The sequence below is a fragment of the Homarus americanus genome, unplaced genomic scaffold (assembly GCF_018991925.1).
Source record: "Homarus americanus isolate GMGI-L3 unplaced genomic scaffold, GMGI_Hamer_2.0 scaffold53233, whole genome shotgun sequence".
NCBI classification, from domain to species: domain Eukaryota; kingdom Metazoa; phylum Arthropoda; class Malacostraca; order Decapoda; family Nephropidae; genus Homarus; species Homarus americanus.
Genome location: NW_024751660.1, coordinates 5,144,414 through 5,160,787, shown reverse-complemented (window position 1 = coordinate 5,160,787; position 16,374 = coordinate 5,144,414). Strand labels below are relative to the sequence as shown.

The following is a 16,374-nucleotide window of genomic DNA, read 5'->3' as shown; positions in this document are numbered from 1 at the left end:
GCGTACTGTATACTGCTTCTTCTGAATTTCCATCCCTCTTACTTTCAGTGCCTCTTTCACCCCTATCAATCCATCTCCTTGGCCTTCCCTCTCAGAATCATGCAATCTTCAATTTTCTGCCTCCTTTTCTTTAAATATGCCCATACCATCAGAGCAGACTTGATTTGCTCTATGCCCAAGACTTCTTTAACTTTCTCAACATCTAAACAGATTGAGAGAGATCTGTAATGTATTCACACCAGAACACTTGCTAAAGAAATATATGTGTAGAAAATACTGTTACCCATACAAGGCAACACACTTTAATTATTCTTTCACAATGATTATCACTCATACTTACTGCCGCTATTCATTGTGGGGCACTGGGAAGGACCCAAGCACAATTTATTAATTATCTGCTTACCACTTTACCTCAAAAAATCAACACAATTAAGTTCACAAATTATATCATAATCCATTAAATATTAGCATATTATATCCAGCAATTACAGTACAATAGTCAATGAACAAACAACCCTCCAGAGGACTAACATCCACCAGCTACTGAATCAAGTGATAACACCTGTCCAGCTATTATGCATCGTAGTTTGAATGGGCTTGTATGCGTAAAAAAGGTCATATAAAATCATATGTAAATATCTAAACCTTCAAATGTCATATATACAGTAATACTACAATTTTCACCATTATCAATGCCGAGAATTAATATCAAGTGTTATGAATATTCAAACTTTTAACGTTCACGTAAAACGAAATGCACTGTTTTCTTGGGAGAAGTTAATAAGACTTCATTAATTCATCAGCAAAAACAGAAAAAATTATGGAAATTAAACAAAAAAATAAAAACACAACAAAAAAGTCCAGGGGTCATAAACTTCATTTTTGTGGCTCACCCACAATTTACTCAATGAATGTCTGTCAGTCAAGATTGGTATCCATATAAATAAACTTTACACAAATTTTTTTTTACAATTTAAAATCTAATTTGTCATGCTAGCCTTCTTTTTTATACTGTACTTGAATCATAGGGTAAGTGAAACAACACATCTTGTGATTTGTGTATTGGAAGTTAAATTTTAGGTATGTGGGTGTTCTGTTAACAGTAAAAAGGTGATCTGGGTGTTAAAAAAATCCATCAATGCTGAAGACATTGTTTGATTTCAAAAGTTTCTATGATGATATGGTATTTGTAAGAAACCTTTGTGTTGACACTAAGGCAAATAGATGGTCTATGACATTGTTTCCTTATCAACATCTGCGGCCGTCCTAGGAAGTTGCGCCTCAGCAGACATCTGTATGCGGCTAGTATTAAGGGGTAACAATTCCTTAACAATCCTTTTTCCCTTCACAAACACACGTATCAAGATCACCTTCTCACATATGGACACACATTCATGTTACAAAATGTATGAAACCAACTCAAACTAATATTATATTACATACAGGTACTCTTTTAATAACAACTACACCTTGTATACATAATTAACCCTCATAACTCGACATTTTTTTTACGCTCATTGGACTATTACTACAAACTTATAAAAGCTCCATCCTTTGGTTTAACATATACTGGCTGATTGGTCTGTAATTAAAAGGAAAATAATGAACAATCCTCTCAAGGAAAGTACAAGTACTAACACTTCCATATGAAAATTACATCCCTCATTATGAACATTAAGACCATCTACTTACCCCACCCATCTTATTAATCGAAATAGTTTATTCTAAGTACCACCAACACACACTGGCATCAAGGATTCCAAGCAAAAAACCCTTGTATGCCATTAGATAGAAATTTAACATTTTCTCAACTGCCAGATGAGAATTAGAATTTGGCATTTTTTTTCTATAAAAGCTGTAAAGGATGTTTGGTTGCAAGCTTGGTTCATATTTGTTAAACTTATGTATTACTGAAGAAGGGGTTTGGTATGTTTATCTCCTTGTATTGGAAAGGTATAAAGCCATTAGTCCATTAGCACTGCGACCTTTGACCTTTCACATGGGGGTAGGCAGATACTGACACAAGTCTCTCACGTGCACAAAGCCCCACAAGATAGTTACATATCAACATTGTCCCTCAGCAGGTCACCATGGAATTTGCACGCACTCGATTTAGGGAGCTACAGCCCAGCCAACTCTGAGTTTGTTGTAGCTTTCTTGCCCCCCATGAACGCATGGTCCGCCAAGGCTTCTGCCAAAGAACAAAGTTATTAATAGTCTATCCATACCCTACAGGAATTCTTCCACTGTAAGACATTATGTGGATGTATGCATGCAGGAGTGTGTATGTTTCACAATAGTGTTTACTTTCTGTGTGTGTGAGCAAGTATGACCACACCTTTTCTAATGTAAGTAAAAGCATGCACACCTTTTTATTCATTTATATGCAGGTAAAAAAGCCTTACTCACCAAGTCAAACTCACTCTGTAATGCCATTTGGCAAAGCCATTGATATTTTCTGGGCACTTCATTATGTACCAGTAATAAATGCTATTTTACAATGTATATTTTGCCCTATTTGTCTGGAAATTTGGCAACAAACTGGGTTTTTAGAACAACCCAGATTGCAGTTACATTATTTATACTGGCTTACACAAAATATTAAAACAAGTTAACCCTAACCATCAGGTTATTATAACTAGTCAGTGGTGATATGAATATGCCTTACACTACTGTAGTTATTATGAAGTTAATGGAAATACAGTACAGTATGCATATGATTCTAATTAGCTATTTATCATGCACTGCCTTCTTAATAGAGATCCAAACCTTGGTACAATGGAATGTAAGAGCAGTGTAAAAAAAAAAAAACATTTCTGCCGAGCAGTATGAAAACAGTTTATTTCTGCTGAGCAGTGTAAAAAAAGTATATTTCTGCTGAGCAGTATGAAAAACAGTTTATTTCTGCTGAGATTTTACCATTTTGATTTTACACTTCTATTTCCACAACCTTGCTATGGGAACCAAATTCTTTTCAGATGTTCCTAGCCTATACAATATTTTACCACCAAAGTCTGACAGTAACAGAATTGCTATTGTCAATGAAGGGCAAATAAAAAATTTACACATCTTCCTACTTATAGGGCAGTGCCACACAATCAGTTAACTCAAGTACAGGTACTGTATGGTCTATATGAAACAATCACTCATGCTCTCTTCGATGAAACATAAAGGACGCTATGTTACTATGTACTGTATTACCTTCCGGCAGCACAAATATATAGCCAAAGAACAAAAGGAAAGTTGGCAAACATCTCTCAAAGTCAATCTGACAATACATGAGTAACTCCTTAGCTTTCCAATATGGTGAAAAGACTTCCCTGAAAGCCAATGACATAAAAGTTATACCATCATTGTAACATGATGACATGACAAGAACAAGTTTCTGTTGATAGTTAATGACCAAATTTCACCACCATGGCAACATAATAACATTGAATGGATGTTCCGGATATCCAATTATGTGAACATTTCACACCAAAGTGCAACTTAATAATTAAAGACAGTAACCCTTCAATTTTCAAAGGTATTTTTGTGGATATGGATTTAAATAAAATACCAAATCACCCCGTTTAAGTAAACATTTCGAGCTTCGGTATTATGTGCCTGTAATAAATACAAATTTTCAGTGCAAAAATAAGTTTAGTGTTAGGATTTTGTTGTTTTAACATACAATTAGTTACCACATGCCATTGTTGCATTTTTCTGTTTGTACTGTCAATTGTTTATAAAATCCTCTGGAAGTGTGGATATAGATGTCTCTACACAGCTGAAAGTATAAAATGTCTTGGGAGGTGATGGAGGGAATTAACACGTCACAAAAACCAAGTTATGGTTGCTAATGAGCCACACCACTTACTGTACTTCAGTCAATCACAGTGAAGGAGGGCCCACCATCACACACTATTTGCTCACTAATTACTGTACTTGCATATTTTTTACAAAAATTCAGTTTGTACTAACTTCTCTCTAATTAGTCTGATTTTGTATATTGACAGGAAAACTATATACTGTACCCTACCAAACATCACAGGTGTCCTTGACTCAGGTTTCCTCCTGTACTGCACTAACACTAGACAGACCAACTGCCCAAATGGCTAATAGTAGGCAGTTATCAAACAGGGAGGTACTACTGCCTGGGAAGATACTGTTAGCATAATGTGTTCTAATGGCAGACCCTGCTGCTGTATGGCATCATGAAAATTGTGACAAGTTCCAAGTTGCAATTCTGCTTTTCTGCCTCATTTACACACAATGGTAGGGTCTCAATTATTTCTCTTACTTTGACAGCACAACATACATAACCCCTGTATATGGTTTCTCACTCTTTATTTTTTTTCATATTTATATATGGCTCATTATTATTATTATATTATTATTTTTATTATATTTATTATTATTATTATTATTATATTTTTAGCCCCCCCCCCAGGGCCCGATGTGGGTCAGTGATCCATGCCCAGGAGGGCAAATCCCCATTAAAAAAAAAAGCTGATAATTGGTAAAATGTTAAATATTCTTAGAAAATTTACTTAACTAGTAAAAAATACCCCATAGTATACTGAACTATCAAGTTCCAACACACTCATACATACTGACCTGCAGGCTCAAGATGCAATTACTCCAAGTCAGGTAGGTCTTCATCATCCGAGTCTTCATCTTCAAGATCATCCAAAGATGGTCGGCTGTCTCCACCCAAACCACCCATTTGACGCATCACCTGTGGTGCAACATGAACTATTAGGGGAAATTTGAAACCTTTAGATCATTATAGCATTTACTCATGGAGATAAAATTTAATGAAAATAGGATCACAGTATCACCAACAGTATATCCACAAAAGTGACCAATTTCTACTTTGCAGTAAAGTTCAAGAGGTCATAACTCTCAACAACATTATCTTAAAATACTGTACTAACACTCAAACCCACTTTATTGAATGCCCATCATGCACCCACAAACCACCAGAGGGTCGAGACCTATTCGGTGCTGCTGCAGCAACCGCCAGGACCAATTGTTGGCCCTCCCTCTACCCCTCAACTCCTCCTTCCCACCGGGATATCAACAAAATCTCACCAAAAGTGACAATTTGTTTCGGCAAGAGGTGGAATCAGTGTTGAACAGTGTTTAGGCCAGTTAAATCAACACTAAACAGTAACAGCCAATAGTGATCACCAAGTTAACTGTCACACCCACCAGTGTGGCCCTAACACCCAGAGATAAGCACCCCTGGGAACCAACCACCATCTTCTGACCAGGCAGTATAGTGTTAATCAGTCCACTCCGAGAACAACAGTAGATCGGCTTTACACCTGAATACGATACCACAACACCACTTGGCAGAGTGTGAGATACTGTGACACCACCCAGTGTCTCCATGACACTACAACACAATGATTGAATTGCTACAGTGTCATGAGTTACTGCACCACCTGAGGTCCTTCATATCAACACCTAGGGATGAGTTACTGCACCACCTGAGATCCTTCATATCAACACCTAGGGTTACTTCTCCACCTGAGGTCCTTCATGTCAACACCTATGGACGAGTTACTGCACCACCTGGCCTACGTGACCTCACACAGTAGGGCAAGAGACCAGCCACTGCCATCAACTATAAAATATAGTATATTGAACTCATGTTCTTTCTCCTTTTAGTAATGAAAGCCTTTGTTAAATGACCAGCCCATCCCCCAGCCTTTTGACTCTTTAACTTTTCCAATAAACCATTAAATATTATTATTTATATGCCCTCAGTTCACCCCCCCCCCAACAGAGCATTGGATAACAATATGAGAGATACTGTACTGTACATACCTCTTCCAGGTCTTGGTTCTGACCTTCTCCTTCATCATCACTATCATCTTCATCCTTCCACCTGCTGAAGTCTACCTTAAGCCAGTGCTGTTTCATTTTCTGTTTAAGAAGATGTGGCCAGAAAGGTCCATCTTCTTTCTTTACCAATACTAATTCTATGTTACGGTCACGGACAAAGCTACGGCTTTTCTGTTGGGGTTATACAAAGGTACATGTTAGTGTATTTTAATAAAACTGTACGAAACATTGCTATCACTTACAATTTACATATTATTAAATAGTGTACTGTACAGTATTAAGAGGGAGAGAGAGGGAGACGGGAGGGGGAGAGAAAGAGGGAGAATATTTTGTAGTCTAATAGTACCTGTCAGCATCTTAGCTTCATCCCATTACTTCTAGTACGAGTTATCAAGTAGGAATAGTTTGTTTGGGACAATGTTGATGAACCTTTGAATATTTCAAAACATTCGATTAATCTACCTCGGAGTCGACGCTTCTTGAACTAAACCAAGTCTAATTCCTCCAACCTCTCTTCATAGGGTGTCTTACATAATGAAGGCATCATCTTTGTTGCTCTACGCTGGACAGCTTCTAATTTCACAATATTTTACAGGTAGTAGGCAGCTACCAAACAGGGAGGTACTACCGCCTGGGAAGATATTGGAAGCATAATGTGTTGTCTAATGGTAGACCCTGCTGCCATAGGGCATCACGAAAATTGTGACCAAGTCCCAGGTTGATGATCAGACTTCTGCCTCATTTACACACAATTGCAGGGTCTCAATTGTTTCTCTTGCTTGGACAACACAACATATATAATGTATATAATTTCTCACTCTTGATTTATTTTTTTCAATTTTGTATTTATTTATGGTTATTATTTTTATAATTTTTATTATTTTATTTGTATTAATTGGCTATTAATTTTATTAATTGCTGTAATAATAATAATAATTATTATTATTATTATTATAATTATTATTTATTATTATATTTTTGCCCCCAAGGCCCTGATGTGGGTCATTACCTGTGCCCGGGTGGGCTAATGCCCATAAAAAAAAATAAATAAAAAAATAAAATTCTTGACAAAGTGATATTGTGAAATTAAAGTTTATCCAGCTATGATAAACATAGGTACGGTAGTTGCTTTATCGATTTATACTCAGCCAATGAGAAATAGAGTACTGTATATGATGTAATGCTTGAATTTGTAGAGTGCAGCCACTATACTCAGTATCCTAGCGCGGCAGACCCACGGACCCTAGAGGGTTAATTACTGTTATTTATTGTCAAACATTTCTCTCGTCGTGGTCATACCACCCCCCCCAAAAATTTTCTCAATAGATCTATGCGATTCATGTGGGTAGCCTAAACGACAGGAAAAAATGGAAAACCAGTTGAAAATGGAGAATTCAGATCCCTATTGTGGACACCCTGAAAAAGAAGAAAAAGGAAACTGGGAAAACTTACTTCAGGGTCAATTTCCTTATAGAACTCATAAGTATATTCATAATCTTTCTTTTCTGTGCCACCAGTGCCTTTGAAAAATAATTTGTTTTCTTCTATGTTGATGGTAGGACTCTGGCAGTCCTCCAAACAGATTGTGAGGAACACCAGGTTTTTCCTCTGTGCCCAAGCAACCGGAGGAGGAAGAGTCCTGCAAAAAAGGAAAAAACTTAGTTTATTTTTTCTTACAAGCCTTTACCTGCAATGATAATGGATGATTCTTAACATACAGCAGATACTGGGTCACAAAAACTCCTTTGCAGGTCAAAGGGCTGCTCCATTATTAGAAGTACACCTAATAGTGTAATAATCTTTATTAGTTACAGTAGTGTAAAAGAAGGGAACCCAGCCCAGCTGTCCTGCCAGGAATCAATTCCTATACTGCACCCCTTATTTGCAAAGCAAATGCTCTAACATTCAGCAATAAAATCACATCTATGAACTTCAATTCAGAACACTCCTAATGAAAACACATTAAAATCATATACAGTGGTCCCTTGGTTAACGAACGCCTCGGTTAACAAAATTTTGGTTAACGAATTACCTTCCATAAGAATCTTCATTTCGGTTAACGAACAAAAATTCGATTTACGAAATTCTTACGACAATGTTTCGACATGCTTTGGCTTGCTCACCAACTGGAAGATTAGTCCGCCAATACAGAAATCGGTTCTAGGGCTTACATTCGTTAAAATTGGAGTAAATATCAAGAAGGTTGTACTATTCAATAATTTTCCAAGTTTTATATTAAAATTTTTAGTCATTTTAACACTTATTTAACATAATTGCAGTACAGGTAACTAGTTTTCGGTGCTCCCATCAGCCATTTCACTCACCCACCAAGGCCTCAGTTTGTATCTCTGTTCAGTGGAGGAAACATCTTGCTTGTGGGTCTCTTGAACACAGAGTATTTTTACAGTACTGTACAATTATTGGTCATTCTGAAATTTATTTAACATATTGACAATATACAGTGCAGTACAGTGTTGATTTAAAGACAATAATCTTGAATTACACATAGTGCACTTAAAATTTTATGGGTGAAAAGACGGCATCAAGCATGGGGTGATTTCTCTTCCATCCCCAGTTCCTTCTCTTCTACCTTCTCTTCCACCCCCACTTCTAATTCCCATCATTATCAACCAGGAGCCTTCTATATACACACCTCAAAGTAAGTGTAATTTTACAGCATTTTTTTTTACTTTATATGTAATTTTCGGTGAGCTGGAACCAATTACCCAAAATCCCATTGAAACAATGATTTCGGTTAACGAACGACCTTCTGGAACAAATTGTGTTCATTAACCGTCGGTTAACGAGCACAATCCGTTCTAGAAGGTTGCTCGTTAACCGAAAAACTCGTTAACCGAAACCATTGTTTCAATGGGTTTTTGGGTAATTGGTTCCAGCTCACCGAAAATTGCCTAAATTCAACCAAAAAGGTAGAAAAGTACACTTACTTTGAGGTGTGTATGTAGAGGGCTCCTGGGTGATAATGATGATGACGGGAATTAGAATGGGGGTGGAGGAGAAGGGAGAAGAGAAGGCATTGGGGTGGAGAGAAGTCACCCCATGATGCCATTTCACCCATAAAATTTTAGTTCTCTTGGTGTAATTCAAGATTTTTTTCTTTAAATCAACACTGCACTGCATTATATATTGTCAATATGCTTGCAAACACAGAAAAAAAGCATTTAGTTGAAGAGAGTCTCAAGCAAGATGTTACCTCCACTGAAAAGACACAAAGACTGACGCCTGTATGCTGTATTGGCAGGCTGGATGGCGTGCCACAAACTAGTGACCCTACCTTCAATTATGTTCAATAATTGTTAAAATGACTAAAAAAATTAATATTAAACTTTTAAAATTTTTGAATAGTATAAACTTCTTTATATTTGCTAAAATGGTAAGGAATTTAAGCCCTAGAACCGATTACTGTATTGGCGGACTAATACTACAGCTGGTGGACCGCCAAATGCAAGCGAAAACATGTTCAGGTTGGCTCGTAAGAAACTCGTTAATCGAGGGATTGCTCGTTAACCGAAGTTAAGAATCTTATGGAAGGTAACTCATTAACCGAAATCTCGTTAACCGAGGCGCTCGTTAACCGAGGGACCACTGTACAGTATTGTAGTCACGTGAAATGAGATAGACATAAATGGAACCATCAATGAAATGGTTCTTACCCGAAAGAAACCAAAATTAAGAGGTTTATCAACCATGCATGAAAAACTTATTGACTTTGGTTGCATTGCACATAAAAGCATCTACAGTACTGTAATTCATCTTGTTGAAAAGGAAACCAATGGCTTGTTTAATCCTCCCATTGTTTCTCATGAGTTTGGTCCCTCACAGGTTATGTTAGTAAAGGAGAAAACCTATGATATTCGGTAATGTCACAACATCAAAAATCCCACTGTAGTTATTGTGCAGAAACATTTTAGATACAGAAAATTTTTGAAAAAAAATGAAAATAAAAAAATAAGGCAATAGTGCACTGAAAAATGATGCCTCCATCACCAGCAGGTGAAGGAAGAATTAGGGGCTGAAAACGTGCTCTTGAGACTATATCATTGACCCATTTTTTAATTCTCATAGGAACCAAGGTAACCTAACCTAATACAGTATTGTATACATGTAAATATTGCATACTGTACTGCACTTCATTTTCTGACAACAGCACTACCACCAGGAGTTGTTGGATTTCCTTCATTTTTCCTGCAGATGTTATTATCATTATACTTAATATTTTTAAAGGAGGCGACAACTTTTTTTTTTTTAGTTTTCTCGCTCTACGATCATAAATCACCTGTAGTGCGCAGGGCATGAAGGGTGAGGGAAATTGTGGGGTAAAACACGGTGAAAAATTTATCACGACACTAAAATTTTGTCTCTACATGCAGTAAAATTATCGTTTCAGTCATACACCTATTTGGGTGTTGTTCAAAACACATCAAAAACCATTGGAAAAAAAACATAATTTCAACCTAACTGTAGATATATGAGACGAATATGGCTGTAATATGTAACTCTGTACTATTTACCATTATTGATTTAGGTCTCTGTATTATATGTTTATAATCACACTCCCTTTTGTCACCAAGTGTTAGTTCATGCTTTGGGCAGATGCGCGCTGTATGCGCATGCGCAGAGAGATACCCAGAGAGATTCCAAGACAGGACGCTGTTTACCCTTGTCTCAACTCCTTTGTGTTTGTACCAGGAATAGAACTTACGGACTTGACATCAGAGTGTTTCCTTTACCCCTGAGTGCAAGGACCACCACTTAAAATCCAAAAATTTGCTGCATGACCAAAACGATAATAATACCCTATGTGCTTTGTATGTAATATAATTAATTATTTACTGTAAATACTCCTCCGAAAAATTTGTCGGGTCACCGCGTGTCATCGGTTTGTTAACAGCCGACCCACTCAGTCCGAGCATACGGTGCTCTAACATCCACAAAAAATTTAAAATTACACCACGACACTTCAAAAAACTTACTTTCATCGGTACAGTTGCAGAAATGTGTTCTCCACCCCCGGTGGTAACCTGTGTCTCCAAACGTCCAACCTATATGACCTATAGCAAACCTATCCACCAATCACGTCCATCGTTACACGATAGGGTGACCATTTCCAAATTTCCAAAAAGGTGGAATTTATTTTTTGGCGACACCTATTTTTTAACCTAAATTAAGCATGTTTAATGATGAATTGAAAATACATGAAAAAGTTGTTTAAAATATACAAAATACACTTTGAAGAATTGTTGATTTGTTAAATATTACTATAATGTGATGAATGCTATTTTGTGGTCATTTTTCTAAAGTTAATTTTTTTAAACGCACTGTATATATTACATAAATGCATTCATACAGTATAAATAAAGAACTGAAAGAAATGAATATTCATTTTTACTTCTGCTGAAACAGCATATGCTAACCAAATTGAAGCAAGAAAAAATTCAACCACTCTCCACTGCGGCCTTGGGCAGACTGACCATCTCGGACACGTTGAAGGTGTTGATAACTTGACTCGTACTGTCGTACACTGCGGCTCATCAGCAGTGTTGACAACAGCACTACATATAATAATGCGTTAACGGTTATTACGGCCTTCAGTTCCCGCTGTTTTAAGTATACCTAAGGTAATTTATATAATTCTTTTTAGTCAGACAACAAAAAAGGAGGACAAATTAACATCCGGCTCAAGGTAGAGCCGGACGGAAGACAGACTGTCCAACCTAAATCCGGACGTCTGGCCACCCTATTACATGACCAATACCCATTCAATTATAAATAGTGATACTACTGCTGTGACGGTGCCGTTTGGAGGCATGGGCTACCACAGAGCGTAGAAACACATTTCCACAACTGTACCAAATACCAACTTCTGTTTATAACTTCACAACGATCGACTCGGCGAAATAAATGCCAATTGCCGCCAGTCGCGGTCAAATATAGTTTTCACGTTGTTAGCCGGTAATGGACAATTAGCCAATCAGATCGCACTCTCAATAAAATAGCGTTGATAGGAACTTAGCCGGTCATGGCAAAATATCCACTACGACACCAAAACAACATAAAGGAGCTACAATGGGTAATTAAACTTATGCAACTTCTCAATCAGTTAAAATATTTCCTAGTAATATAATAAATACGCCATTTAACAGCAGAGAAAGACTGGCATTACATGTTAAGCCTCACATGACAAGAGCCATTGTTTCATGAGTGGTAAAGTACTGTCACATATTCTCAACTGCCAACTATTCATTTACATATCATGGTTTTTACATGGACAGAATATAATATACCAGTTCAATCTGAGGCCAAGTATATAATGGTAATTAAACCTGAGAAATGTTTGTGCAATAGCCGATATCTTGTCCACCTCATTATAAATACAACCCAGTGTAATGCCGCTATTCTGCTATCAAATAACCTTTCACAAGTTTGAATGGTCCATTAATCTCTAATATATACTTCCCAGATACTCTAACTAGTATTGGTTTAAATGTATGAGTGGCCCACGCTGCCGGTGTTTCATTCTTAATTATTACTCTTTCCCCCATTGAACTTTATTACCGACGTTATTCAACTACTCCTCCACCGTCTCTTACTCCCTACATTCACACCACCTAGCGCATTACCTCTAAATTCTCTGTAAATTCATTAAATTACTCACTGTGGGGATGACATGGTGTTTGGCGTTTGGTCTTGGCAACGTAAATAAGTGCATTGACGATTAATAGGATCGGCTGCCATGGGCTGAATAGTATTAGATTCTCCTAAAGAGGGTCCAGTAAAGAAATCCAATACTCTACTCCGATACTCTTTTAGCGTCTCCAGGGGGAGGCTGCTTTCTATATTTATACTCCGAGCAGCACTTTAATATTTGTACGATAATCCCTACTTACAGTTTCTTAATTATGGTTAGATATAATAAAAATAATAAATTTAGATCGAAGAGTATTCTTAGATTCAATTCTACTATCAACATGTCTAGATGACAAGAACGGAAGTGTTGCTTGGACTTGACTACTACCGTATTCGGAAGCTTCCAGAATGAGCTGGCACAAAATCATTAGAATCAATAGATATTTCGAGAATATTCATTTTAAAATTAACTTTACAAGGCCTCATGAATTCACGCACAAAAAAAACAATGCATAGAATGTTGAAGTACCTATGGAACAGAATTATTTCATATTTAGTATTTTTCTTAACATCTCAAAGCAGCTGAAAATCTATTGGTATTAATATTAGTTGTTCACTGTGTTTCTCCGGTAGTGTGTGTCATTACACGGTAATCTATCCTTCGATTAACCTATCGCGTACAAACACAATAATTACAATCAAGACCTCATCAACCTCTGCGTGTGAACAGGGATTATATGTTTGAAGTCCGCCTGATATACTGTATATATATATATATATATATATATATATATATATATATATATATATATATATATATATATATATATATATATATATATATATGCATAATTACCTTAGTGAGAAGGCTGGCTCTCTCTGGGCCTCCGTGGAGTCAATACATGTCCTGGTCCTGTACACGACATAATCGGCAGTCGTTTCAAGTTATTACATATTTTCATTATTTTCACTCTGAAAAAGAATCCCAAATATTTCTTTTTTTTCTAATAAACCCTCGCATTACTCTGTGACAGACCTCTCGTCGTTAGTTGTCACTCATCACAAATAGGTCATCCCTGCTTTACCTTCATTCTTGGTGCGGAATGATAAATATATTGTTTTTTTGTATGAAGATATGCGTTTTAGGGGTGCATGCAACGTTTGTGTAGCCAAAATACTACCGGCTGCAGAAGCCGTGTGTGGAGTTCATCGTGGAGGAGGGTAATTTCTCAAGCTTAAAGTCGAACATGGGCAGATGGTTTGATATGTAGATGTAGGTTGGATAGTATTTGTAAGGAATGGTGATGCATAACGATACCTACTTGTAGCTCAGGATACTGTTGGAACACCCTCCTCATGTAGATCCTTTTGTACCACATTTTCTAGGCAATTCCAGGAATCCTCCAGCATGAAGGTTCTTGTAGGTCCTAGAAATACCGGTACGCTGTTTACATTCCAGTTGGGTGAGAGGCGTCCTTCTCAGCTCATATATCGAAGTTATGGAAGTCCCCCAGCAGCACCTCCTGCCCTGTATTCTTCAGTTGACCTTGTTTTGCCGCATCCCCTTGACTTTTGTTGAAATCAACTTGGTCGAATCGTCTAAATGTTTAACGTCGTGTACGTGAACCTGCACACAATGTAAAGTCCCTTTCACTGGTGCTTTTGCATGGGCTCATCATATGAACATTCCACAAATCATTATCTTTCCGATAATTGTTTTAATTTGATTCCATGGTGAAGGGGACTGTACATAGACATGCACTGTGTATGCAGTACATTGTTTGTATTCCCGCATTGCCTATGTGCGTTCTTAATCAATGTAAACTTGTATGAATATTTTAGATAAATATCTAACATCTTTTTGTGTATTTATATATCTATCTACAGTTTCCTTTGTGCAGGAAAGAGTTTGAACTTTGAAAGTTGAAACCTACAGCATGTCACTGGGTGATCACAGCTCTCCTATAAATGCACAATTACCACTTTCTGCTCGTCACCCGTACCTCTAATTTTTAGTTCACACGGTAACAAAAGACATGTACAGAACGAGTGAATAATTTAAGTGATAATCAGCCGTGCAGCAGACGATGGTACCGGCAAACAGCTGATGCTGTACCACGAAATTTGACCATCCTCTTCACCACTGATCGGCTCGTTAGCCGCTTTGCCGGTCGGTCACGTCTCTGTTGCGCACTATTGGCAAGTACTGGGCATACACCGGCTCCTGAATGTGCCTGAACCCGCTCCAGTGTTGGTCAAGTCTGGTCTTCAAAGAGCTCACACTTGGTGTCGCCACAACACTCTCAGGCAGATTGTTCCAAGAGTTCAGTGTTGGTCAAGTTTGGTCTTAAAAGAGCTCACACTCGGTGTTGTCACAACACTCTCAGGCAGATTGTTCCAAGAGTTCACAACTCTCACTCTGAAAAAGTAACCCTTCACATTTTTTTGGACTTGCAGCTTCTTCATCCTAGAGCTGTGACCCCTTGTGGGGAGGGCGTCCGCCAGCTCCAGGTAAGGACACTCGACTGAGTAATAATAATAATAATAATAATAAATAATAATAATCAACGGTTTATTGAAAAAATTCTGCAGCCCGAAGGCCTTCATTAGAGAAAGGTAAAGGAACATACAGTGAACATACAGATTAATGTAGGTGTTGAACAGCAAACTCGTAGTGTAGTAACTCCCTCCCAGATGGTGTTAGGTGGAACTCACGTGGTGCAGTAGTTCCCTCAGATGGTGTTATGAGGGACCTGGCGTGGTGTAGTAATTCCTTCACAGATGGTGTTATGAGGGACATGTGGTGTAGTAATTCCCTCACAGATGGTGTTATGAGGGACCTCACGTGGTGTAGTAATTCCCTCACAGATGGTGTGATGAGGGACTTGACGTGGTGTAGTAATTCCCTCACAGATGGTGTTATATGAGTGAGGTTTGGTCCCAGGCCTTCCTATCGTAGACGGATTAACACATCGCTAGTTGTTGTTGGGTCTCACGGGCCGTTATCACTGGGTACCTGGGACCTCACTGTGTGAAGGTTAACTTGGGTAGGACTGTTACTGTTGAGTTGTTCTCACTGACTTAAGCACTGTTCACCACTGTTCACTTCTGTTTAACACTGGTTCCGTTCCTTTCCCAAATGAAGTTGTAACTTCTGGCGAGAACTTGTTGATATTCCGGTGGGGAGGAGGGTTCAGGGGAGGGGGTTGGTATGGGCCACCTTAACAGTTAACCTGGCTGCTCCGAGAGGAGCGCCAGGCACGTCCTGACCCTTCGGTGGTCAAGGATGCCCTCTGATATGTTTATACACCTGAATTTCGTCCCCCTCCTTGCCCGTCTGTATAGTATAAGCTAGGCAGATGCAGGCGTTCTAATCTCTTTGGGTAACTGAGGTGCATAAGTGCACCAGTCTGGTGGCCCTCCTTAGGACAATTTCAACCAACTGACAATCCCTAGCATATCTCGGGGACCAGACGGGGTTACAGTACACCAAACAGGGAAGCACCTCACTCTTGAAGATCGTTACGAGGGACGGACCTTCTAGATATCTGAAAGACTTTCTTATAAAACCTAACAATTTTGTTGCTTGACTCACCTCACAATGGCCCGAGAACTTCAGTTCATTGTCAACGTACACACACAGGTCATTTTCACATTCGGACTCTATTAATGCAGTATTGTACTCAGGCCTCAAAATGCCCATGACATTGGTCAGATTTCAAAAACAATTCAGTGGGGGCTTACAGCGCCTCCCACCCCCCCCCCCCCCCCCCAAAAAAACCACCATCTAGGTGGGTTCACTGCTCGCCATGTTCTCCCACCCACAACTTCTTCGACCCCCCCCCCTTTTGATATTCCTGGATCTTCCCCCTGAATATACTACCCGCTTAT

General features: G+C 38.3%; 1 protein-coding gene across 2 annotated transcripts; it reads right to left on the bottom strand.

Annotated features, from left to right (window-relative positions):
* Window positions 1-1,046: 1,046 nt before the first annotated feature.
* LOC121854775 (prostaglandin E synthase 3-like) lies at window positions 1,047-12,650 on the bottom strand. Of its 2 annotated transcripts, none has more exons than XM_042349552.1 (5): window positions 12,512-12,650; window positions 7,288-7,474; window positions 5,818-6,006; window positions 4,600-4,720; window positions 1,047-2,191 (listed from the first exon to the last, which is right to left on the bottom strand). In XM_042349552.1, the coding sequence occupies exons 1-4, from the start codon at window positions 12,589-12,591 to the stop codon at window positions 4,619-4,621; spliced, it is 558 nt and encodes a 185-aa protein (XP_042205486.1). In that variant the 5' UTR covers window positions 12,592-12,650; the 3' UTR covers window positions 1,047-2,191; window positions 4,600-4,618. The 2 variants fall into 2 exon arrangements, with proteins under 2 accessions (XP_042205486.1, XP_042205487.1); XM_042349553.1 differs by having other exon boundaries at window positions 1,047-2,188.
* Between the last annotated feature and the right edge of the window lie 3,724 nt (window positions 12,651-16,374).

What these genes read in the sequence shown, in the direction of transcription:
- LOC121854775 (XM_042349552.1), bottom strand. Translation starts at nt 12,591, where the DNA reads ATGGCAGCCGATCCTATTAATCGTCAATGCACTTATTTACGTTGCCAA. An exon ending in ATAAGGAAATTGACCCTGAA is followed by an intron (nt 6,007 to 7,287) that starts GTAAGTTTTCCC and finishes TAACCCCAACAG; the next exon opens with AAAAGCCGTAGCTTTGTCCG. An exon ending in AGAACCAAGACCTGGAAGAG is followed by an intron (nt 4,721 to 5,817) that starts GTATGTACAGTA and finishes GTTGCACCACAG; the next exon opens with GTGATGCGTCAAATGGGTGG.